This window comes from Tamandua tetradactyla, chromosome 18 (genome assembly GCF_023851605.1).
Source record: "Tamandua tetradactyla isolate mTamTet1 chromosome 18, mTamTet1.pri, whole genome shotgun sequence".
NCBI lineage: Eukaryota > Metazoa > Chordata > Mammalia > Pilosa > Myrmecophagidae > Tamandua > Tamandua tetradactyla.
The window spans coordinates 62,842,832-62,870,099 of NC_135344.1; the positions used below are offsets into that span (position 1 = coordinate 62,842,832).

Below are 27,268 nucleotides of genomic sequence, written 5' to 3' on the forward strand. Positions count from 1 at the left end.
AGTAGCATTTTCCTGTGTAAGGTAAAACATCTATGTTTTCTATTTCCAGCGATCCTTATTTAACTTATCAGCCAAAATAAAGATTTTTAAGAAGTAAATTAGGGTAGATTTCCTGCAAAAAAGCAGTGAAGAACATTATTTTATTAGCAGGTTGAGTAACAAGTCTTTCACCCGCCCTCACACCACAGTCAGTGAAGCAACTGAATCAGGAGAAAATGTCCATTATTTTTATGTTCTATATCAGTTCTGGTAAAATCTAAACTCTAAGTTTCACTGGGTTTTTGGGCCTTGAAATGGCAGCATTAACATCTGAGAACTAACGTGAGAATTAACAAGGTGAGAACTATGTTGGGGGTTGCGGTGTTAACGGCGTGACAGAACTAGTATGAACGACTTAAAATAGTTTCCTTCCTATTAAATTCCTTTTCTTTTTAAATTAAATTGAACTTGATTTCTACTGACTGCATTTTACAGGATCAATATTTTGATGTTCCCCTGACACACACGCTGGGCTTGGGAGGACAGAGAGCTGCCTTGCTTGGTGATTTCCCCATTGCGTCGCACACGGTGGTGGGGCGCAGGGAGGGCCGACGACGAAATACTTTTGAAAAACAAACTTCACTGGGGTTAAAATACTGGTGCCCGCCGACGAAAAGGTATATTTTGCCTCAAAGAGAACCTACCTCCATAATTACAGTAACAAAAATAACAATCGCCCTTTCTTGTCAGAAATCTTCGGACGGGATGCAGCCCAGGGGAGCTAAAGCCGGTGCAGCTGCCAGGACAGCGGCCAGAGGCCGCAAGAGCTCGGACAACGCCCGGACCTCCACGACTGCTCCCCACAGCCGGTGGGGGCCGAGGGCGGGGCCGATGCCGCACCCCACGGGCTCCTCCCAGCTGCTGCCTTCATGGACCCGCCTCCCGCCCCGCCCGCGCTCCGGGCTTGGGGAGCTCCGCCCCCCGCCGGTCCGGCCCCGCCCTGAGAGGGCGCCGTCCTGTGCGCGCGCGCGGGGCTTTCAGCTGGTTCCCCTTCCCATCGTCCGTCTCGCGCATGTGCAGTTCGCGCCGGCGGTCTCCGTTTGTTTGAACAGGAAGGCGGACATATTAGTCCCTCACAGCCCCCTTCGCCCCACCCCCCCAGGCATTCGCCGAGGCGACTCGCCCTTTCCCCGGCCGGGACCGCAGCCCCTCCCAGAAGCTTCCCCATTAGCAGCCGTCGGGACCCGACTTCGTCTTCCCCAGCGTCTGCTCTCCAGCCTTTCTCCTCTGCTAAATCCCCATCGGGCGCCGACCTCGCCCTGTCTGCCCCGCCGGACACCACGGCAGCAGCCCCAGCAGTGACGGGACAAAATGCGAGAGTGAGGCCATCTCGCGGGGAACAGCTCTGAGCCGAGACAGATCGGGGCGTCGGGCCGGGCCAAGTCGAGCCGAGGATTCGGAGCTAGATCGCCTACGGCGTCTCAGAACGGAGCGGGCCCGGCAGTGGCCCAGGCGGTGGCGGCGGCAGCTGGCACAGCTCCTCACCCGCCCTTCGCTCTCCCTTTTCCTCTTCTCCCTCCTCTGCTGCCCAGAGGGAGTCTCCACCCTGCTTCTCGTTCTCTCGCGCCTCCTGGCATCTCGGGATCGGGATCTCTCTATGGCGAAGGCGGCCCGGGCCCGCTGAAGCGCTTCACTGGAGCGACCGGGCTGGTGGCGACGGCGCTGTCGGCTGTCGTGAGGGGCTACGGGGTGGGATGCCACTTTGGGCGTCCGAGCGGCTGTGGGTCGCTGTTGCCCCCAGCCCGGGGTCCGGAGAGCGGAGATCCCCTCAGTGAGGGGGAGGAGGGAGAACCGGGCGCACCTGGTGACCCTGAGGTTCCGGCTCCTCTGCCGGCGGCTGCGAACCCACCGCGGAGGAAGTTGGTTGAAATTGCTTTCCGCTGCTGGTGCTGGTACAAGGGTATTGTCACAGTAGCAGCAACATGTCGACTGGGGACAGTTTTGAGAGTCGGTTTGAAAAAATCGACAACCTGCTGCGGGATCCCAAATCGGAAGTGAACTCAGATTGTTTGCTGGTAAGTAGCTCTGTTCCGTTTTGCTTCTGTGGTGATTTCTGTGTGCATTGCTTTAGTCTGGGCAAAAGAAAATTTTAAGGTGTACATTATCATTTGGGGGGGGGGGGCGTATTTGTCTCTCCCGAAGAATCTTAGAGTACCACTTACATCTCATGGCGTGGCCCTGTTTGTCATTTGACTGATTCTGTACTCACTACTCTCCAAACTTTTAGCTCTGACTCGGTTCATCGGTACCTGAAAGATACTTATTAATTGCTATTGCAGACATCGTTTACAAAAATTTTCAGGGCGAAGTTATTTCTAAGTATATAAATAGTTTCTTGAATGGCGGTCTTAGCAATATTAATCTTCCTAATCGGTTTAACTGTATTATTGGAAAGATTACTTTCCATTTACAGCGATTTAGCCTCAAAAGGTTTAAATTTTATTACACTCAGAAGTGACAATGGAGAATTGATATTGGAGGTAATTTTTGAGCGAAAATATCATAGGTGACTAGAGGTACCTACGATAACACTTCGTCAGTCATCGCAGTGTTAACTTACTTGACATTATTGTTGATTACAAAAGGACCTCACGGGTTTCTTATTATAACTGCGTTTTTTGGTGGTGGTGTGTTAACCTTTGTCACTTTAAAAACATTCTAAAGAAGTTTTTCTGACATGAAAAGCCAGAATACCATTTTGAAAATCTTTCAATGGTTTAATAAAGCATATAAAATTATCTGTAAGTAATTGGAGGTTTTAAGTTTTGTCAGTTTTTTCTATTACTAATAGTTGCAAATTGTTTTTAAGTGAGTTTTCTTTATACCTTGAAGAACAACTGTAAGTTATATAATTCTGTTTTAGTCCAAACAAAAGCACACAGTCGTTAAAGTTTCAGGGCAAGGAATATGTCTATAGATAGGATTTTACAACCATCTTCAGAAGATTTATGTTAGAAATACACAATGTTTGTATTTAATATTAAGTGGGTAAATTAATACTGTTCAGTGAAATATACCATTTTAAAGTCTGGACGCTACATGGGTTGCTTAGAATTAATGTGCATTTCAGTTACTCCAAGTACCTGTATATACTTTTAAATGTGTATGGTTTTACCAGATAGTTTCTCCTCTGAGCTTTCAGCATTATTCTAAAGCATCCTTTACTATGAAATAAGAGTCTTGTTGGTTGTATGTTTGAAATGGTTCACCTACGTTATGGATGCTCTACATATTGAGAAGCAGCAAGGAATACTGCTGAATACAATTTAAAACATTTTATTGAATGAGAGAATTGGAAGAAATTAGAACACATCTTCTACTGGGGATTTCTATAATTTTAAGTCTAATTTTCCTTTTAATTTTTACATAATTTCCATTTATCTTTGATTTTACTTTGCTTTTTGATCTTATTGCATGAAGTGGTGTTGCCAGGAGAGTTCAGTAACCTTTCTTTGTCTTCTAGCCTCTTGCTGTACATTTCATTTGTTAGAAACTTCAACAAATATTGACATGTGGAGGATATAAGGAAATACATGTCATTGACTCTTCCCTCAAAAAATATTCTATCTAAAACAAGAGCCAATCTCACAAACACATACACAGAAGTTAAACAGAATGCTCACAGATTGAGAAAATATGTGATAAATTTTAAATGATTGGTATAGGTAGTAAGTTCTCTTGAAAACTGAGAAGAAATCACTGTGAGTTGAGAGAACTAGAGTATGAGGATGGATAGGATTTAAATGCAGTGAGAAAGGAGGATAACTTGAATAAAGTGGTAGAGACATGACTGGCTATGACATGTTTAGGGGAACAGAAGGATAACTTGGAGTTGGATCGTGGAAGACTCTATTGTTAGGCTAAGGAGTTTAGATTTTCTTCAGTATGCTAAGGTCATTATATATATAAACAAGATGGTGCTATGATGAATGAAGGAGTTGAATCTGGTAGTTGTGTGTGTAGCACAGGTTAGTGTGGGATGAGACTGGATGTGAAATGATACTGGGAATTAAAAAAAAATAAATTATTGTAACAGTTCAGAAATGATAGAAGTCCAAAATTGGGACATGAGAATGTAGAAGGAAGATTTGCTGGGACTTGATGGCAGGGTTGGAGAGGAGAAGGGGGACCAGAGAGAAAGAGAATAGTCAGATGATTCTTAAAATTTTGAGTCTGGATTATAGGGAAAATGATGAAAACAGCAAAGTCAGGATTGGAAGAGTAGGCATACAGACAAATTCAATTTTAGATATATTTGATGGAAATTGGGACAGCCACAAAAAAATGAACTGTGAACTGTTGGAGATACAGAACTGAACTCATAAGTAAAGGTGATGACTTGAAAATCATTTGCATAGAGGTGCAAGTTATAACTGATGTAATGATAAAGGGAGATATTGCAGGGAGTGAACAGTGGATAAAAGAGGAAGACTGAACAAAGATGAGTCAAGGAAGTAGGTAGTCAGGGCCTTTCAGAGTTAGGAGAGCCAGTTATCATGGAGTCCAAGACTTTTAAAAGAACATTTAGAAAAGGAAAATATAATCAACAGATTGGTTAATTTTTTTACCCAGAGTAATTTTGACCCTTTTTCTTTTTAGTTCTGCAACTGTTTTTTTTTTTTGATAGCTGTTACTGAAATTGTATTATGGTACTAATCTAAACTTGATAAAAATAGAACTTTTCTTTGGACATCAATAGTCCTCCTTCCAGGGGTGTATGGGTAGTTCTCTGCCATGTGGGAAACCCAGGTTCGATTTCTCGGCCTTTGCATTAAAAAAAAAAAAGCTGCAATAATGGAATATTCAAATGGAAAAGTATGAAGTATGACCCTCACCACACAGCACACAAAAGAAAAAAAAATAGCCCTCCTTCCAGTTTTGCAGCATCTAGCATGAATTTCCTCTGCATGATATTTTGTGTTTATAATTGAGCATTTGTTTCCTCTTTCATTTTATGTCTGCTATTTAGAGTGAATCAAGTAACTTGTTTTTTTTTGGTGAATTTATTCTTTCCTATCTGGCCTCATCTGGACAACATTTCATATATTATAGGCATAATGCTACTTTCGCTCTGGTTGCCTTTCTTGTTCTTTATTTTGGCCTTTTTAAAATTGATACTTATTGAGTACTTATATGCCAATGCACTACTCTAGTTCTAGATTTTTTTGTAACCTCAAAAAGTAAGGTTACCAAATTATGCTTCTTTTCCATTTCCTTTGCTAGATCCACTCTAGAAATGGAAGTTCTAAACCTTTTAGTTTCACAAAATTTTGCTGGTAAATGTAATTTTAGACCACTTTACTCATAAAGCAGCTCTTTTGTTGAGATACTAATAATGAATATTAGTAGTTACAAAATCATGTAGCTGGACGAAGTCCTGATAAGTGGCTCTCCAACTCTTCCTTAAACACCTATAATTTTTTTTGAAGAACTGAATGAGCCAGTTTTTCATATTATAAATATAAATGCTAAACTAATCTGTAGATACTAAGATAATATAATAACCATTCACTAGTTTCCTAGATCATTCAAATTACTCATCCTTGCTTTTCTGTAACTCAGATTCTTTCCAGTAACCTTATGGTTATCTTATGGTCCACATTATATTTTATAATGATTATCAAAAACTGTTTTCCTTTTTCCAGCTCCCTTACCATAGAATTATTTTATCTAGGGTTTGTAACAATTTCTCGATAGTTTTGAGTACCTCTGAAAACAGAATATGGGATAGAGTTTAAGTCTGTTTAATTTTTCCAGAGGAAAAAAAATGCACACGATTCCTAAATTAAAAAGGAAAACCACAGATGGATGGGAGGGTTAGGGATATATTCATCTTGAAGTTTGATATACATTGCATGAAAATACATCTATTTTGTCAGTAGCATATTTAGCACACTGCTTCAGGATGCCAGTTACAAAAGTATGACATTTCTTTCCAGTTTTCATTTAGCTTGTGGAGGTTTAGTAGTAAGTGAGTGGTAGGGAGAAAAGAGAACCAATGTTTAGTTGAACAGTGCATACCGGGTACTAACATTGAGCTATCCCCTTTATATATATTTGTTATTACCATTTCTTATTCAGTTTTTCAGTGTGTAGAAGCAAATGTAAATAAAGTTTTAGGTATTAATCTTTGAGGTTTTTAAATTTTAGTTTCTTTTTTTTCCTGGGCTTAGTTGGCCCACTGCTTTTTTTCTTTTCATTGCTGACGTCTGTTTCTGCCTCAGGTTTTGTCCCATAGTACTTACCTTTCTCTCTTGGAGAGTTAATCCATTCTTACAGCTTCAATTACTATCATCTTCTATACCTATGATATCCAAATATTTAATTTTAGTCTTTTATCTGATTTCAAATCTTAAATATCTGACTACTTACTGGCCATCTCTACTTGGATATCATGTTAATACTCAAATTCCTCATATTCCATAATAAGCTTTCTTCAATATGCTTATCTGTTTTTGTCATTAACAACACTATTGTCCTTGACAGTCAACTGGAGTTCTTGTGAGCTTTAACTTTGAGCATCCTAGGCCACATGTTTCATATTACTCTTGTGTTATTACAAGTTTTTCTCCGGGATTTCTAATTCCTGGATTATTGCTATATAATCTCTGTGCACACCTCGGCGATTAAATTGATCATATTTTGGGTTATGTTACTGTTGGTGGAATGAAAAGACCTGAGGTCATGAAGCCTTTGATCATTAAAGTCTGCCTGTGTTCAATAAAAACGGGCGATTCAGTGGTAGAATGCTCACCTTCCATGCGGGAGACCCGGGTTCGATTCCTGGACCATTTACCCCCTCCCCCCCCCAAAAAAACACCAGGGTCTAAAGTCTACCTGTGTTCATAATTTATAATTAATGTTTGTTACCAACATATATTGCTTATCTGGTTGGTTTGGACCAGACTGTTTTTTTGTTAATATGTTGCAAGAACTTTTTTTTTTAAGTAAATTACTCTCCTAACTCATTCATTCACTTAGCAAATTTTTGTGTAGAGTTTAAACGTGGGTTCAAATCCAGGCTCTGCCATATATTTGCTGGATGATTTTAGGTGAGTTATTTTAACCTCTTAATGTTTGTTTCGTCTTTAGGAAAATGGGGGCATAATTGTATTAGATTGTTGTAAGAATTATATTAAATTGTATAGACAATTATCTCAATGTCTGGTATTCAAAAAGTGTTTGATAATTGGTGACATTATTGTCATATTTATTGTATTCTTATGTGCTAGTTACTGTACTTGGGCTGGAAGTTATTTATTGTCTTCTCTAAGTGAAGAGTAATTTTTTGGTACCTCAAGCCATACTCATAAATTCATAATTTGGCTTTGCTTTATTGAAGTTTCTAAAACATCAGAATCAATTGTAACTTATGTGGATACAGGTAAGTGGGATATTGTAAGATAGGGAGACTTTTTGAAAACCAATTATTCATTTAGTTATGATTTATAACATATCTACTTTGTGTTAAGGGTTTGCTATGAAAGACACTTGGGAACTGTTCATAGTTTGTGGAAATTTGGTTATCTTGCTCCCATTCGGTATGTATCTTTTATACTTTCAGTGTGCTAGGCTGTCTTGTCCTAGGAGAACTCTGTGGGTGTATAGAGCGGTGCCCAGAGTAACAGCTGAGATGTGAATTGGGCCATTCATTAATCTCTTGAGTTAGAAATGTTTTTAATTCGGGAGAAGGAACCACATATAAAATTTTATAATGAACAAAGAGTAAATTCTTAGTTTTAGAGTAGACTTTGCATAATTGTAGAGTTTTCATGATTATAAGTTTTGGTATTGTGTATATATGGTGAAAACTAGAGACTATTACCGTGTATGTGAGAAAAACCTATGTATCAGGAAATATTACTCATGGAATTCTCTTGCTGAAAATAGTCCAATAGCCCCATAAAGGGTACATCCATTTAGTTTAAGTCCAGGGCATAACTGATGGATACCACACATATTATATGTACAAGAAGATGAATAGATAATACTGTATTTCACAATGGCCAATATTTATTTATTTTTTAAATGTGTTACCAGCATATTTAGTGAAAGTCATACTTGACTGGAAATTCAGAGCCTTGTTTTACCATTAACTCTCTGAGCTTCAGTTTCCCCATTTGTGGAATAAAGAGTTGGATGAGATAATTGCTAATGTCCTTTGGGTCTCTAAAACTTTGTGAACCTTTGTGCATTAAACTTCAACAGAAAGTTTTTAAAAATTGTGTTATCATTTAAGAAATAAAACTAAGTAGTTAAACAGTGTTGAGGTACAAATGTTTAAGAATAGGAACCACCTTTAGTAAGTGTTATTTTTGCCACTAATTCCAGATAGCCTTGGAAGATTATCCTAAATTAATTTTTTAAAATATATTTTTATTGAGAAATATCCACACACATACAGTCCAGTCATATTATACAATCAGTGTCTCACAGTACCATCACATAGTTATGTATTCTTCACCATGATCATTTTTAGAACATTCACATTACTCCAGAAAAAGAAAAGAATAACTCATACCTCCAAACCCCTTACCCCTCCTTTTCACTGACCTACAGTATTTCAAGCTACGCAGTTTTAACCCTTTATCTCCCCCTATTATTTATTTATCCTCATTTATTTACTTTTTAACTTATCTGTCCATACTCTGGATAAAAGGAGCATCAGACACGGTTTTCACAATCACACTGTCATTTTGTAAAAGCTATATAGTTAGACAGTCTTCTTCAAGAATCAAGGTTACAGTTCAACAGTTTCAGGTACTACCCACTAACCACTCCAATACAACATAAACTAAAAAGGGATATCTGTATAATGCTTTAGGATAACCTCCTCACTCTGTTTGAAATCTTTTAGCCACTGAGACTTTATTTTGTCTTATCTCTCTCTTTCCCCTTTTGGTCAAGAAGGCTTTCTTGTTCCCATGATGCCGGGTCCCGGCTTATCCCTGGGAATCAGTCCCATGTTGTCAGGTAGATTTACACCCCTGGAAATTATATCCCATGTAGGGAGGAGGACAGTGAATTCACCTGCCAAGTTGACTTAGAGAGAGAGGCCACAACTGAGCAACAAAGGAGGTTCTCTGGGGGTGACTCGTAGGCATAATTATCAGTAGGCTAGGCTTAGCCTCTCTTTTGCAGGAATAAGCTTCATAGGAGTGAGCCACAAGATTGAGGGTTCACCCTGTTGAATTGATTGTCCTCCATCCTAAATTAATTTTTAATTGTGATATTTAGCACTTACTCTTTTTTGAATTTGTGACTTTTTTTCATAACCATAAGGATTTGTACTTTTTGAACTGAGAAAGTAGAAATTAAGTTCACATGTAGTTTATTTTTCTAATATACCTGCCTTCCTTGTTTGGGATTGGGAAATACTCAGTATGTTTTTATTATAGTGAGTGTCTAAACAATCAGTAGAAAATTAGATGCTCAAATTAATATCCATAGTTTGATATCTCAAGAGGTGAGAGGTTGTCTTATACTTGTGTTGTATTTTAAAAGGTAAACCAACCTGTACCCCTCTTTATTGAACCTTACTTCCTGTACTTACTGACTTTGGGCAAGAACTTGAAATTTTATCTCAGATCATTCTCTGGAACCAATTCTGAAACAGTGAACCATAGTTAACTCTTTTTTTTTCTTGGCTTGTTATTCATTCATTCAGTAAATGTTTGTTTGGTGTGTACTGTATGCTAGGCATTCTGATGGGCACTGGGGACGCCATGGTGAGTAAAAGCAAATATGGTGCATGCCTTCATGGAATTTATAGTCTCAGAAAAAGGATTACTTTTGAGCATTTAGTGTGGAGTAAGGCTTGGAGGGGAGGTAAATGATATGATCATGCTTTTCCATTAAGGTTTTGGATATATTTGAAAACTTGTGGTAAAGTAGTCTAAGTGTATAATTTTCAGATATGAGTCTGTAGATTGTATCAGACCCACTTGAGAAACTTGTTAAAAATGGAATTTGGACCCATGCCCAGACAAACAAAACTGGAATTTTGGGGGATGAGTCTTAGAATTCTGCATGATATCTGGATTCTTGGACATACTTAAATTTGAGAACTGTTGTTATAATGAAAGAACATGTTGTTGTTGTTTTTGGTAACTTTATAATGAGAAATTTTAAATATACACAGCAGTAGGCAAAATGATATATTGAACCCATATTACCCATATTCTGCAGTTTGCAAAATTTTGTCACATTTGCTTCATTAATTCTTTATCTTGCCAAAATACTTTAAATTCTGGACATTGTCATTTCACTGTTTTAGCTTGCTCAAGCTGCCGGAATGCATTATACCAGAAATGGAATGGCTTTTTTTTTTTTTTTTTAAACTTTTTTATTGTATAGTGTAACACATATGCAAAGCAAAGAAATAAAAAAGCAATAGTTTTCAAAGTGCTTTTCAAAAATTGGTTAAAAGATAGATCCCAGAGTTTGTCATGGGCTACCATATGATCCGCTCATGTTTTTACTTCTAGCTGCTCCAGATTATAGGAGGCTAGCGGGCTTAATTTTTTTATCATCACAATCGACTTTTTTTTCCTTCTTTTTTTTTGTGAGCAATAACATATATATATATATATATATATATATATATATATACGAAAAAGCTATAAATTTCCAAGCACAGCACCACAATTAGTTGTAGAACATATTTCAGAGCTTGACATGAGTTACAATTCCACAATTTTAGATTTTTACTTCTAGCTATTCTAAAATACTGGAGACTTAAAAGAGATATCAATTTAATGATGGAGCATTCTTATTCATTTAAGTCCTGTCTTCTATTATAATTCCACCATCATCTTTGCTCTTTCCATACCTCTTATTGGGTGTTTTTGGGCTTTGGCAATTCTAAATTTTTGATATTGGAAGGGGCTGTCATGAATATGGGGTAGGGAGATGGATCTATTTGATGTTCTGGAGAGGCTGGGCTAGGTTTCAAGACTTATCTGGACCAGGGACCCATCTAGAGGTTGTTGGTTTCTGGTAAGTTACTCTAGTGCCTGGAACCCTTGTGGAATCTTATAAATTGCCTTAGGTGTTCTTTAGGATTGGCTGGATGGAATGGCTTTTAAAAAGAGAATTTATCAAGTTGCAAGTTTACAGTTGTAAGGCCTTGAAAATGTCCAAATTAAGACATCAGCGAGAAGTTACCTTCACTTAAGAAAGTCTTATATGCCGTCTAGAACACCTCTGTCAGCTGGGAATGCACATGGCAATGTCTGCTAGCTTTCTCTCCTAGCTTCTCATTTCCTAGGAATTCCCCCTGGGGTGTTTTCCTTCTGTATCTCCAAAGGTTTCTGGCTGTGTGGGCTCTCAAGCTTTTTCCAAAATGGTTCCCTCTTAAGGAGTCTAGTAAGCAACCCCATCTTGAATGGGTGGAGATACAGCTCCATAAGAACCACCTATCAAAAAAAAGGCCCCACCCACAATGGGGTGGGTCACATCTCCATGGAAGCAACGTAATCAAAAAGATCCTGCCCAGCAATATTAAATGAGGATTAAAGCATATGGCTTTTTATGGGGTCTGCCACAGTTTCAAACTATTACACACTCTTATACACTTCAATACACATCTTTAAAAACAACAAAGGACATTTTCTTACATAACCACGATGGCCATTATTATACATAACAGAATTAAAAGTTCCTTGGTACCATTAATTCCCAGTTTATATTCAGGTTTCTCTGATTGTTTAAACCAGATTCTTTTTAAACATTTTATTGTGAAATATAACATATTCAGAAAAATGATAATTTTCAAGGTACAGTTTAACAAGTAGTTATAGAGCAAATTTACGTAGTATTGTATCGTTTACAGTTCCATAATTTCAGGTATTTCCTTCTTGCTGTTCTAATATACTAGAGACTAACAAGAAATATCAATATAATGTTTCAGTGGTCACAGTCACTTGTTAAATCCTATCTTCTCTGTTATAACTCTTCCCTCTCTTTTGATCCTTTTCTCAGTCTTCAGGGATGTTTGGGCAAAATGACCATTCTAACTTCTTCGTGTTGAAAAGGGGTATCAACATTATGGAGTAGGAGGATGCAGCTAGTTGGTGTTCTTGGAGAGACTGGTACCTCTGTTTTTCAGGGTTTATCTGGTATAGGAACAATCTGGAGGCTTTATGTTTCCGAGAAATAAACTTAGTGAGTGAAACACTTGTAGAGCTTCGGATTGGGCCCAGGGTATTCTTTGGGGTCTTGAGGAATACTGTGCATTGAAACTTGGCATACCGTGGCCATTTGCAATATCTAGCTGAAGCTTGCATAAGAGTAACCTCTAGAATAACCTCTCTATTTGAAATCTCTCAGCCACTAATACCTTATTTTGTTAAATTTCTTTTCCCTGTTTTAGTCAGCAAGGTATTTTCAATCCCACAGTAACAGGGCCAGGCTAATCCTTGGGAGTCGTGTCCCCCATTACCAGGGAGACTTAACAACTGTGGAAGTTGTGTTCCATGTAGGGGTGAGGGTAATGAGTTTACTTGCAGAGTTGGGTTTAGAGGGAGAGAGTGGCCACATCTGAGCAACAAAAGAGGTCCTCTGGCAGTGACTCTTAGGCATACCTATAGGTAGACTGAGCTTCTCCGCTACATATATGTCACAAGAGTAAGGCTCAAGATCAAAGACTTGGCCTATTGATTTGGGTGTCTCTGATGTTTGACCTAGTATCAAGGGTTTCCTTGGTGGTAAAGTTTAATAGTTCCATATTTTTTGTCCCGTCCCTCAAGGAACTTTGCCAGTACTTTTTGATTATCTGCTTAATATATTCTGGGATATATCCAGGCATTACATTAAGCTATACAGGATTAAAGGCCCTCATTTTTATTCTGGGCTCCTTGTGTTTCAGTTGTTTAAATGAGCTATCTAGACAGGTTAAGTTAGATTATGTGCTACAGGAAATTTAGGTTCTGGACAAAATAAACTTAATACTTTTTTTTTTTTTTTTTGGCTTGGCAGGCTCTGGAAATCGAACCTGGGTCTCTGGCATGGTAGGTGAGAATTCTGCCATTGACCCACTGTTATGCTACCGGCTGATACTTTTTGATTATCTGTTTAATTTACTCTCAGATGTGCTGATACTTTTTGATTATCTGTTTAATTTACTCTCAGATGTGTCTAGGCATTATATTAAGATATATAGAATTAAAGTCCTGCATTCTTCTGGGCTCCCTGTGTATGGATTGTTTAGATGATCTGTCTAGACAGGTTGAGTTAGATTATGTACTACAGAAAATTTAGGTTCTGGACAACGTAAACCTTTCTTCCTTTGGCCTCAAAAAGTAGATTAGGTTCTGAAATGCAGCCAGTGCCTTCCTTATCCCTGTATTCTGAATTACTTTAATCCTTACCTGATCAGCTTCATTCTTATCCCTAAATACCAGGTCATACATATATAAAACTGTCTCTTAAAATCCAGAAATAATAATTACCACTCTGAAGTAAATGTGACTGCTATAAGAGCTTATAATCTAGGTCCCTGTTTTCTTATAAGTATTTTCTTAATGCAACCATATTTGCTCTTTTGTTCCTGCCTTATTTTGCCTCATCAAATGTCCCACAGGTTCATTTACAATGTTGAATGCCTCACAATTTCATTACTTTTTGTAGCAGCACAACATTCAATCATATGTATACACCATCATTCTCCAGTGTACTTCTCAGTCATGTATCCTTTACTACCTCCATTCATTGAGCATCATGTTTAATGTTCAAAGCCAACAGTCCATCAGCACTCTCAATTTTAGGTAATTTCATTGTTCCCAAGAGAATACACCCTCACCAACTAGAAAATCCAAACCTCCCCTTAACTCTTGTCCCTCCTCCCATTAATTACCCTTGCTGTTGCTGTGGTATTGTTGGTGTTTTCCTGTTAAACATAGCCTATAACATGCAATAGCAGTTTTCCCCCGTAAACTGGAACTTATGCATTCTTTGTACAAGATTCATACCTTTGCAGTGGTTCATGCAAGAACTTATTTATATATTTGTAGTGATCATCGGTTGAATGCCTGGGTCTATGCAATCCCTTTCAATCATGTTCACTTTCAATAAGGTAATATTACTTTTAGACCCACTAGTGAGCTGCCTTCATGTCTTTATTCTCGTACATATAAGTTCAACTTTGTTAGCTAACCATGTATCTCTAGGTCCCCTATATTCTGTATTATAAGCATCTGATTTTACCTTTACCGTGGTCATGAAAGTGGAATCATACAGTATCTGTCCTTTTGCGTCTGGCTTTTTTACTCAGCATTATGTCCTCAAGGTTCATCCATCTTGTCATATGGTTCAGGACATCATTTCATCTTACTGTTGCATAATATTCCATCGTGTCTGTTACCACATTTTGTTAATCATTTCTCTGTTGATGTGCACATCGATTGTTTCCATCTTTTGGCAATTATGAATAATGCTGCTATGAACATCAGTGTGCAAATGTCTGTTTGTGTCACTGCTTTCAGCTCTTCTGGTTATATAACCAAGTAGTGGTATTGCCAGGTCACTGGGCAACTCAGTATTTAGTTTTCTGAGGAACTGCCAGAAGTCTTCTATAGCGGCTATACCGTTACACATTCCCATCAGCAGTGCATAAGTGTCCCAATCTACACAATAATGATTAATTTTTCTAAGACTTTGCACACATTCACTATTTTATTTAATCTTTACAACAATTCTGTGTGCTAAGGAAGGCAGATATTGTTTTTCTCACTTTATAAATGAGTAAATTAAACCTTAGAAAAGGTGAATGAATTTCCTAAAGGCATAGAGCTGAAGTTGCAGGCTTTGTTGTCTTTAGTCTGGTTCTCTTTCCATTTTACTATGAAGCTGTAGATAACATTCCACAAAGAGATATGTTTGCAGACTGCTTTGTACACAAAAGCAATAAATGAAAAATATTTAAGTTAACTGAAAACTGTGGAGATTTTAGGGGAAGATTTGTAATATTAAGTAGTAGGGAAAAGATCTTAAATGTTTATTGTCTGGGTTGGAGGGAGGAAGTAAGTCCTGTAATATTTTATCTTGAATAGTGATCTGCAAAATATGGACTCTTATTTCTTCTTTTCTGATCTTGACACCTTTTATTTCTTTTTCTTATTGAGCTGGCTACAAGTTCCAGTATTACATTGAATACACGCGGTGAGAGAGGACTTGATCTTTGTTCTTGATTGTTAAAGGAAGTGAGTCAGTCTTTCATTATTCTTTTTTTGGCTTGAATTTCTTTGGGTTTGTTCTCTTTGGTGTTTGCTCACTTCTTCAATCTATAGGTTTATGTCTTTTGCCTAAATTGGGAAAGTTTTAGCCATCATTTTAATCCTTTTTAGCCCCATTCTCTTTGTTATGGTTCCAAGTTTGTTTTTTACCTTTCCCTATTTTTACTTTGTTGTTCAGATTGGGTAATTTCTATTGTTCTGTCTTCAAGTTCATTCATTCTTTCTCCTTGCTTCCCATTCTCTCCTGTTACATTCATTTAGTGAGTTTTAAAATTTTTTCAGTTACTGTATTTTTCCATTGTAAACTTTCCATTTGGTTCTTTATATCTTCTCTTTCTTTGCTGAGATCTTTTTTCCCCTTGTGATGTACTCCTTTTTTCATTTGTTTCAAGGGTGCTAGTAATTGCTTGTTGTAGCATCTTTTATGAAGTCTGCTTTATAATTCTTGTCAAATTACTCCAACATATGTATCATCGGTTGATTGTCTTTTCTTGAATAAACTGAGATTTTCCTGATTCTTTTTTTTTTTCTGTTGAAACTTGAACATTTTAGGATTATGAGACTCTGGATCATATTTAAATCTTCTGCTTTATCAGGCCTCCTCTGACATCACTCCTGCCAGGAAATGTGGTAGGGGTGGGGATACTGTCTCAGTACCGGCAGTTTTCCCAATTTAGCTTCCATTGACATCTAGGGAAATAAGGATACCTCATGACTCTGGGGCTGGAATGAGGGAATTTCAGGCTCCCCATCTCCTGGTACTGTAAAGGTTACCCTCTTTATGACTGAGTGGTGTTGAAAATCTTGGCTTTCCACTAGTCGTGTTCTGATTCCTTCCCAGTGAGGAGAGAAGAGGTTCTTTGTTACCACCTGCTAGATAATGAAGTCCAGGCTCCCCACATAGTCTTCACTGACACTGCAGGGATAGTCTTGTCACCACTCAATGGAAATGAAATCACACTCTTTTCTTAACCCTCTCTGACATCACTCCAGCGATGGGGAATGTTGCCTCATACAGAAAGGCAAGAGGGGAAGCCTCTGGCACCACTTATTTAGCCTTTACTTATGGGGGTGGGACTGGAGTTGCAGTTATTTCCATGATATTTGACTGATGTTATGCGGTTATGTCTAAAAGTTTTTAGTTTTATTAGGTTACCTCTTTTCTAGTCCTTCGGCTAGAGAGAACAGGATTTTCTTGATTTTTTTTTTTTGTCTGTGTTTGTTGGTGTTCTTGTGTTGCTGGCTTTTCCACCATTTAGTTTGGGATATATGAGACAAAATAAAATCCAGTAAACTGTTGTTAACAACAGTCTTATGTAGTAGTTACTGTTGTTATCCTTGTTTTCCTGATGAGAACCTTGAGACTGTGAGGGATTAAAGAACTTGCTTGCTGAAGGTCACTTGACTATTGAGTGTCGTACTTTGAAATACGACTCCATTTCAAAGGATACTGTTTCAAATAAGATACTGTTTATATAGAAGTGTTTTTCTACTGCTTTAGAAAGTTAGCATCTCAATTTGGGATCTTGATCCTGTCGTCCCTACATTTCTTGTAACTTCACACCATCTTTTATCTTCTGTAAAAATAAGTCTCTTCTACCTAAAAGTATTCTATCAAGTTTAGGTTCTGAAACATTGCAGTCTTTTGACAGTTTTTTCATTTCTTCATTTTCCATTAAGTTTTCTGCCCCCTATAAAGTGGTTCTTGCCCCTATTACTTTGAGGAAATATTCTATTTGAAGTTGCTACTGACTTTTTAATTAAAAATTTATTTGGTTTCTTTTGCATTCTTCATTCTATTTGACCTTCTTTGTAGCATTATACTCTGCTCTTAAGTTCCTTCTAGGAGCTACTTCAGCTTTCCTAATGCTTTTCTATCTTTGTTCCCCTCCTCTTTGGCTATTCATCAACCGTATATTTCTTCTTACCTCTTAGTGTTTCCAGGTTTCTGTTTTTGCTCTTTTTTCGGTTCTCCCTCTGATCACTCTCACTGGATAATTCCATCTGTTTTTCATGTATTGAAGTGCTCTCATGACTCCCAAATCTATATCACAGTCTCACTTTCCCAGGGTTATTGGGGAAGGTAGCATGATATGACATTTGAGGCAAGCTAAATATAAGTTGTGTTCACATTCCAATTGGGAAAGAGTAGGTGCAAAAGACAGTAGGGTAGGGTGAGCATGTCCTATTTGGAAAATGGCTGCTAGCACACTGTGGCTCAAGCCTACCTAACTACATTTGTGTAGAGAAAATGAGGCCGAAAGATATAGTTGAAGAGTGATTGTAAAGAGCCATTTTATGTTGTCAAGGTAAACAATTTGGAACACTGTTTTTTTTTACACTATAATTGTCCCATAGAACACTGGCATGTGTGTAGTAATGGCATAATGATTAAGCAGATTTTAGTTATATTTAAGATCAAAGGCCATTAAAATTCCCTGAGGAAATTTAATTTTCATATCGGTGCTTAATTTTTAGAAATTCCTTATTTCTTTTTCTCTTGAAGAGGCATTTCTTTTTTTTTTTTAAATTAGGAACATTTTAATTACTGAGCATCAAATATACTTTACACTGATAGCTGTAATACAACTCTGACATTATAAATATACTCCTCAAAAAAGGTTAGTGATTTTCTTTTCCCTGGGAAATGTAGAGAACAAACTATGAGCATTAATGTTGCCAGTCCAGGTTACCAGTTTAGTTAATGCCATTGTCTAAATAGATATGCACATTTCATGTCAACAGTAAAATAGACTGTGAACTTTTGTATCTCTGAATTTTAGGAAATATTTCATGAGATTATTTAAAGAAATGTCAAATTTATGAAAAGCAAAATCATAAAAAAATTGATGTTGGTATCACCTTTTCTCGCCTCAAGTGCACCTTGTTTAAGCATACAGTCAAATTTTCTTTTCTAATTCCTTGGTAAAATATTTCTATAGTAAGTCTTATATCTACTATGGCTGGGTTGTTTTTGAGAAAGATTATTGGCAATGTGGTTAGTTTTCCACAGTTGATAAAAAATCTGTCAAAAACATCATAATATAACTTGCAAGGAAAAAAGGTCTTTTTCTAAAGGCTGTAGAACAGAAAACAAATAGTGCATCATATTTATATAAGCATGAACAATTAAAGCTAGTCACACTGCAGGTAAACCCAATATAGTATACCAAAGTTCTGTAAAAATGAACAAAAAATAATATATTTACTTCCATTGCTCTAATGGTCAAACTTTAAATTTGCACAAGAGTGGTGCTGTAGCAGTTTGCTGGTCCTATTTACGATTCAAGGCCCTTTTTGTGTATTTTGCCTGCTGATGTCCACATTCTAGATAAATTCAGTTCAAAAGACAGAAATTAGGACAAAGACTCTGTATAACAAAGCACAAGGATGTGCTACTAGAAATTGCTGTCCTTCCATGACTAATGCAGAAATAAAAAATTTGGAAGCAGAAAAACTACACCATCCATTAATCCCAGCAGTGAGAATGATTCCTACCAATCCTTGTAAAGAAAATACTACTGCAAAGCTGGAAAGTAGGATCAAGGGAAAAAGACAGTATCCAAGGACACTTGCCATACAACCAAATGAAGCACCTGTCATGCTCATTAAATTTGATAAACAAAACATTCCTAGACATCCAATTGCACTAATCCCATAATAGCCAAACTGGATTTTGCCAACCAGTAACAATGTAGCTCCAAAGGCAAGGCCAAAAAACATTGGTCCTGCCTAATCGGTCTCATTCATGATACTGCAGTGTACTACTTTTAATGGATGTAGCACTGTGAGTGTTTTTTGCCAGATTAGACTAGTTTCTCATAGGACAATTTTGTCAAAATTGGTACCTAATTCTTCCAATAATGGTGACTTATCCTCAAACTTATTTCTGTAGAATGACTGAGGTGTGGTTGGAGTGTATGCCTGAGATGGCTGGAAAATCTGCCCAGAGTATGACTGCTGTGGCTGAATCATATCTGGAGAGACAAATCGACCTTGCTGTGCATAGTCATAGCCACCATACTGTTTACTGTAGGGTCCTCCACTTCCTCCGTAATGAAAGGACTGTTGTGATTGGTCATCGATGCTGTAATTTGTTTGGTAAAAATCCGTGTTGAAGTTATCAAAGCCTGACGTTTCAAATGATCAAACACGGCTTCAGCATTCCCAAATACCCCATTGCTATGTATACTAGCAAAGGTATTTCTGGAAAAACAACATTGTATTACATGTACCAAAAATGTTTTCTTTCGAAGGTATATATCCCTTGCCATCAGAGTTTGAGAGCAGACTTTAAGTATCAGTGGTCAATCTGTTTTAGAAGCACTTTGGTTTCCAGAAACCCTAGTTTTGTTGCCATAGTTTTAATGTGTTTTTTTAAAAACTTTTTCCCAAATAAATCTTTCAGGTTTAGAATAGTAACCATTTAGATTTTGAAACTTTACGGACAATGAATGTTTCTTTTACACAGTACATCTTTCTACACTAGTGCTATTACATTCTTTCGCCTTATAAAGCAAATGTGTTATAACTAGTGGATTAGCCCTAAATATCTAGTATTTTAAGCAGGATTCTTATTTTTATAATTCAGAACTATCTAGAGGACTTAAGTTTGTAGTAGCATTCAGTTGAATAATTTTCCTTTGCTTCTCCTTTTGCTTTAGTTCTGTTGTAAGATAACACAATTGGGGCTTTCTTATCCGCCCCCCACCCCCCTACCCCCCGTTTTAATTTACTAAAGCTACCAGAATGCAATATACCAGAAATGGAACGGCTTTTAAAAGGGGAATTTTTTAAGTTCCAGATTTGCAATTCTAAGGCCATGAAAGCGTCCAAATTAAGGCGCCAACAAGAGGTTACTTTCACCCAAGAAAGGCTCATGTCTTCTGGAACACCTCTGTCATCTCGGAACGCACCTGGCCGACATCTGCTAGTCCCTTGCTCCTAGGCTTTGTTGCTTTTAGCCTCTGTTTCCTGTGGGGGTTCCTCACTTGGCTTCTCCAGGGCTGGGTTTCATCTCTTGACATCTCTTGGGTCTCTCTGGGTGCTGGCTTGCTTAGCAGCTCTTGGGAAGGCACATGGCAGTGTCTCCTGGGCCCTGCATCTCCAAACATCTGGGTCTTTGTTGACTCTGTTGGCTCCACAGCAACTGTTCTCCAAGCATCTGTACCTGAGGTTTCTCCAAAATGTCTCCCCTTTTAAAGGACTTTGATAAACTAATCAAGACCCATCTTGAATGGGTGGGATCAAATCTCTATCTAATCGAAAGGCTACACCCACAATTGGGCATGACATCTCCATGAAAGATGTATGACCCAAAAGGTCACACCCACAGCTGGGGGTGTCACATCCCCATGGAAACAATCCAGTCAGAGTTTCCCACCCTAAACAATAGGTCTGGCCCCACAAGATTGGATGTGGATTAATTTAAAACATGGCTCTTCTGGGGCACATAATAATTTCAAACTGGCACACATCCCCAATATAGTGCTTCTTAGGAAATATAAAATGTTAATACTTCTGAGATTATTGTAAAATGTTATACTTGAAATTAATTAAACCTATTTTTATGTGTTTATGTTAAAGTAATTGTCCTATGAGACTAGTTTCTTTCAACATATATCACTATAATTATTCAACTACCAGTAGCAAATAGTTTAATTATTATATTTCTTTGACATTGATTGGCTTCCCTTTTATGTATGCCCTGCTTCTGCAGTTTTAAAATTAGTGATTAAGCCATGTGATGGCCATGCTGTAAAAGTAGAGGGTAGCTTTGTTTGATGAACCTAAATCATAGAATTAAGTGAAAGAACCATAAGACTATCTATCTGTTTTGGCTGCCATTCCTTGTGAATTATTATTATTTTCATCTACCCAGTTTATTTTATGCTTTGTCCCCTCTATTATTTATTTATTTTCCATATATTTTGCTCATCTATCCATATCCTGGATATAAGGAGCATCAGACACAGGTTTTCAAAATCACAAAGTCACATTGTAAACATTATATGTTTATACAACTGTCTTCAAGAATCTAGGCTACTGGAACACAACTCAACAGTTTCAGGTACTTCCCTACAATACACTAGAAGCTAAAATGGGATGTCTATATAATGTATCAGTATAACCTCCAGGATAACCTCATGACTCTGAAATCTTTCAGCCACTGAAACTTACTTTGTCTCACTTCTCTCCTCCTTCTTTTGGTCAAGAAGGCTTTCTCAATCCCATGATGCCAGGTCCCAGCTTATCTGGGGCTTTCTGTCATGGCCTAATAAACTTTTTTTTTTATTTTTATTTTTTTACTTTCTTGTATAGTATAACGTATTTATAAAGCAAAGAAATAAAAAAGCAATAGTTTTCAAAGCACTCTTTAACAAGTAGTAAAAGACAGTTCCCAGAGTTTGTCATGGACTACCATATGATCCTCTCAGATTTTTCCTTCTAGCTGCTCCAGAATATAGGAGGCTAGAAGGCTTAAATATTTTATCATCACAATCAACTTTTTTTTTTTACCTTTTTTTGTATGAACAATAACATATGTACAAAAAAGCAATAAATTTCAAAGCATAGTACCACAATTGGTTGCAGAACATATTTCAGAGTTTGATATGGGTTACAGTTCTATAATTTTAGGTTTTTACTTCTAGCTGCTCTAAGATACTAGAGGCTAAAAGAGATATCAGTTTGATTCAGCTTCCATATTCATTTGTTAAATCCTGTCTTCACTGTATAACTTCACCATCACCTTTGATCTTTCCATCCCTCTCTTTAGGGGTGTTTGGCCTATGGCCATTCTAACTTTTTCATATTGGAAGTGTCTGTCACTAATACAGGGTAGGGAGATGAAACTGTATGAGGTTCTGGAGAGGCTGAGCCCTCCAGGTTTCAGGACTTATTTGGACCAGGAACCCATCTGAAGGTTGTAGGTTTCTTGAAAGTTACTCTAGAGCATGGAACCCTAGGTGTTGGGTTCATATATTGCCCTAGGTGTTCTTTAGAGGATTGGCTGGAATTGTCCTGATTCGAGGTTGGCAGGTTATAATAGGTAGCAAGGTCTAATGGAAGCTTGTGTAAGAGCAATCTCCAGAGTAAATTCTTGACTCTATTTGAACCCTCTCTGCTACTGATACTTTATATTAGTTACACTTCTTTTTCCCTTTTGGTAAGGATGGAATTGTTGATCCCACGGTACTAGGGCTGAATTCATCCCCGGGAGTCATCTCCCACGTCATCAGGGAGACTTTTACTCTTAAATGTCACGTTCCACGTAGGGGGGAGGGCAGTGATTTCACTTGCAGAGATGGGCTTAGAGAGAGTGAGGCCATACCTGAGTAACAAAAGAGGTCCTCCAGAAGTAACTGTTAGGTATACCTATAGATTGTCTATGCTTCTCTGCCACCTACGTAAGATTTTCTTGTGAATTATTTTTGCATTTGGAAGAATGTTGATTTCTATTATGGTCCTGAATCATATCAAGATCTAGAATATGAATTTCAGGAAGTAGGGAGGTCTTATTTTTCATTAGTTTGCAGAACTTTAGAATGTTGAATAAAAGTCAGGATTCTTTGTCCCAATATATGATTGGATGTTCACATTCCTTGCATTGTGTAACCTCGCTACTGCATGAAATTGGAAGTCTGTGTACTTCTCCTCCACCCTAGTGTCTTGACTTCCCTTAGCCTCAGTGCTATTTGCTTGAGATTATGCGTTCTTGGTCATTTTCTTTCTTTGCTAAAAGGCATATAGCTTTTGCATACAAATGAAAAGAAAAGCAATAGACGCTTCCATACTACTTTAAAATTAATTTTAGTAAAATATATATGAAAGGTGCATCTGAACACTTAGTTACCATAAACAATTAGTGTAAGCAACTAAATTTTCATTAATAAATACATGACAGAGTACTATGGTCAAGCAAAAGTCAGGTGCTCTGTATGTCAAAAATATTTGTAGATGGGATTCCTGTATTAGAGAAGGGATTAACATTGTGACCTAAAGTTTTCTCTTACGATTTTATGACATATGACTAAAATGTCCATTTTCTCTTTATGTATTACTGTCAATAGAGAGACTAACTTTTCGAGCTTTCTAATGTCAGTAACAGAAATAAAGGAAAGGGAAGGATGGGGGCTGTTAAGGCCAAACACTTCATGTGCTTCGTTTATTTAGTCCTCATATCTGTTATGAGTTGTAGGTAATCATTCCCCCATTTTATAATAGAAAGAACTGAGGTTAAGGGTAATGTGATTTGTCCTCCCAACAGTAATGTGTAATATACTGTTTTTCTTTAAAATGCTTTTGCTTATGTTTTCATGGCTAAATTATTTTAACCTATCTGGAATTTATTACAGTATTCCATGAGTCAAAATAATTCTCTTCCATACTATACAGTATACAAACAATTTACCAAATAGTGACACTTTTTCTTGGTCTCATCTTGGCTGTGGCCTCATTATTGAATGGGCGTTTCTTTTAATTGTTCAGTACAAGAAATCCTGTAGCTTTTGTGATGATTAATGCTTTTCAATTCAGCAGCATTTATTGAGCTCTTACTGTGTATACCAATTAGGATCCTTTTTATTCACAAGAAATAGTATCATAATCCCAATGTAAAATGACTTAAAACGTAAGGAAAATTTATTATCTCAAATAAGAAACCATGGCTCCAGTGGCTTCAGTTTAGGTTACTCAATGATTCAACAAGCATATTCTGAGACCCAGGCTCCTTTCCTCTTTTAGCTCTGTCATCTGTACTGTGTTGAACTCTGCCAACTTCTCTTGAGGCTGTTAGATGGCTGCTGCTATTTGAGGTGTCATATACAGACATAACAGTGTCTTAAGAAAGAAATGACTGTGTCAAACATGTATATCTTTTCATGAGGGAAGAAACTTTTCCCAGAAGCCTTTTAGTAGATTTCCTCATGTCTCTTTGCCAAATTTTTATCATTTGCCTACGTTTACTAATCACTGGCAAAAGAAGTGGGCCTTCATGTTTTGCTTAGATTAGGCAAATCAGGAACTACCTTCTGTGCATGGGGAAGGTCTTTATTTCCTTGGAAGCTCAGAATCTCTTTGAGGAGGATGGATAGCCTGATCAAAATCAGAGTTAAATTAGGAAGGTGGAAGGGAAAAATAACTGCTAGGTTAGGAGAGCCAATAGTATCTGTCATGCTAAGAGTAAAACATGCTCAGTTGTGAAGCTTAGTTTACTGTATTTGAAATCTAGTGATGAAGACTGAAGTAAAAATTAACTCTATTACAGGGGAAACTGTTGGTTTTTAATTAGAGAAATTGTAGTTTACAGAAAAATTGTGCATAAAATACCGAGTTCCCATATACTCCCCTATTATTAATACCTTGCATTATATTTTTTGCAGTTATTGAAAGAATATTTTTATAATTATACTATTTTAACTATAGATATGGCTTAAATTAGCCCATGTTTTAAAAACTGATGTATTGTTCAGTCCTTTTTTGTTTTATTTTAGTTTAGTGACATTATATATAACCTAAAATTTCCCTTTTAACCACATTCAAATAGATAATTCAGTGCTGTTAATTATGTTCATATTGTTGTGTTACCATCAGCACCAGTGATTACAAAAACCCCAAACAGAAACTTTGTAAAATTTAAGCATTAACTCAGCATTTCCTACTCCCACTCTGCTCCCTGGTAACCTATATTTTAGTTTCTGACTCTATGAATTTGTTCTAATTATTTCATATCATTGAGGTCATACAATATTATCTTTTTGTGTCTGGCTTGTTTCAACTCAACATATCTTCAAGGTTCATACATGTTGCTGCATGTTCTAGTTTGCTAGCTGCAGGAATGCAAGATACCAGAAATGGAATGGCTTTTAAAAAGGGGAATTTAATAAGTTGCTAGTTTACAGTTCCAAGGCCGAGAAAATGTCCCAATTAAAACAAGTCTATAGAAGTGTCCAATATAAGGCATCCAGGGAAAGATACCATGGTTCGAGAAGGCCGATGCAGTTCAGGGTTTCTCCCTCAAGTGAGAAGGCACATGGTGAACACAGAGTTTCTCTCTTGTCTGGAATGGCACATGGTGAACACAGTCAGGGTTCTTCTCTCATCTAAAAGGGCACATGATGAACATGGCGTCTTCTGCTAACTTCTCCTGGCTTCCTGTTTCAGGAAGCTCCCAGGGAGGCATGTTCCTTCTTCATCTCCAAAGGTCACTGGCTGATGGACTCTGCTTCTCGTGGCTATGTTGTTGTGTTCTGCTCTCTCTGAGTCTTTCATTCTTCAAAATGTTTCCTCTTTTATGGGACTCCAGAAACTTATCAAGACCCACCCAACTGGGAGGAGACATGTCATCACCTAATCCATCTTAACAACCACTCTTGCTTAAATCACATCTCCAGAAAGATGATGTGATTACAGTTTCAAACATACAGTATTGAATAGAGATTATTCTGCCTTTATGAAATGGGATTTAGATTAAAACATGGCTTTTCTTGGGGGCATACATCCTTTCAGACCACCACATTGCATGTATCAGAACTTGATTCCTTATTCCTTTTAGTGACTGAATAATATTCCATATTATTTTGGAACAATTTGGAACATCTTTTTTATCCACTTATCTGTTGATGGACAGTTTTAGTTTGCTTCCATCTTTTGGCACTTGTGAATAATCCCGTTATGAACATTGGTGTGCAAATATCTGTTTGAGGTCCTGCTTTCAGTTCTTTTGGGTATATGCTTCAAAGTGGGATTACTGGGTCACATGGTAATGCTATATTTAATTTTTTGAGGAATAGCCAACTCTTGTCCACAGCTGTTGCACTATTTTACACTCTGACTAACAATGAATGAGTGTTCTTGTTTTTTTCACATCCTCACTTACACTTGAAATTTTCTGTTTTCTTTTTTTTTAACAGTAGCCATTCTTTAGAGAAATGTCTATTCAAGTCTTTTGTCCACTTTTAATAAATTGGGTGGTTTATTTGTCTGATGTTGGATTGTAGGATTTTTTTTATATATTCTGAATGTTAAACCATTATAACTATATATGGTCTTCCATCCATGACCACAGAATGTCCTTACATTTATTTAGGTCTTCTTTCATCTCTTTTAGCAATGTTTGATAGTTTTTTATATACAAGTCCTTTACATCCTTTGCTAAAATTTATTCCTCGGTATTTGATTATTTCAGTTGCTATTGTAAATGGATATTTTTTTCTTGATTTCCTCCTCAGATTGCTCATAACTAGCAAATAGAAACACTATTGATTTTTGCATGTTGATACTCTATCTTGCCACTTTGCTGTACTTGTTTGTTAGCTCTAATAGCTTTGCCATAGATTTTTTTGGAACTTGCTGATATAGGATCATGTCATCTGCAACATGTGAAAGGTTTATTTTTTCCTTTCCAGTTTGGGTACCTTTTATTTCTTTTTCTTGCCTAATTGCTCTAACTAGAACTTCTAGCACAATGTTGAGTAACAGTGTTGACAGTGGGCATCCTTGTCTTGTTCCTGACCCTAGAGGGAAAGCTTTTGGTATTTCACCATTAAGTGTGATGTTAACTGTAAGTTTTTCATTTAAGCCCTTTATCATATTGATGACATTTCCTTCTTCCTTCCTACCTTTCGAAGTACATTTATTAAGAAAGGATGCTGGATTTTGGCACTTTTTTTTTCTCTGTCAGTTGATATGATTATGTACTTGTCCTCCTTTGATTTGTTAATTTGCTGTATCACATTAATTGATTTTCTTATGTTGAACCAACCTTGCCTAGCCTCTTAATCATGGTGTATAGTTCTTCCAGTATGGTCTTGGATTTGGTTTGCTGGTATTTTGTTGTGGATTTTTGCATCTATTTTTCATAAGAGATATTTGTCTCTAGTTTTCTCTTTTTGTGGTATCTTTTTCTGGCTTCAGTGTGAGGGTGATGTTGGCCTTGAAGAATGAATTAGGGAGTGTCCCTCCTTTGATTTTTTTTTTTTTTTTTTGCTAAAATT

At 37.3% G+C, this 27,268-nt stretch overlaps 1 protein-coding gene and 1 pseudogene across 2 annotated transcripts in view; one reads left to right on the forward strand and one right to left on the reverse strand.

The window, feature by feature from the left end:
* Window positions 1–1,072: 1,072 nt before the first annotated feature.
* Window positions 1,073–27,268, forward strand: part of ROCK1 (Rho associated coiled-coil containing protein kinase 1) — a 188,905-nt gene continuing 162,709 nt past the window's right edge. Inside the window, exon 1 of one of the 2 annotated variants that reach the window (XM_077135842.1) lies at window positions 1,073–2,054. In XM_077135842.1, the coding sequence (XP_076991957.1) occupies window positions 1,962–2,054 (93 nt within the window). In that variant the 5' untranslated portion in view covers window positions 1,073–1,961. The remainder of the gene's footprint in view (window positions 2,055–27,268) is intronic. The other variant, XM_077135841.1, reaches the window with a different exon arrangement.
* On the reverse strand, window positions 18,615–19,249 carry LOC143662264 (protein YIPF5 pseudogene; annotated as a pseudogene).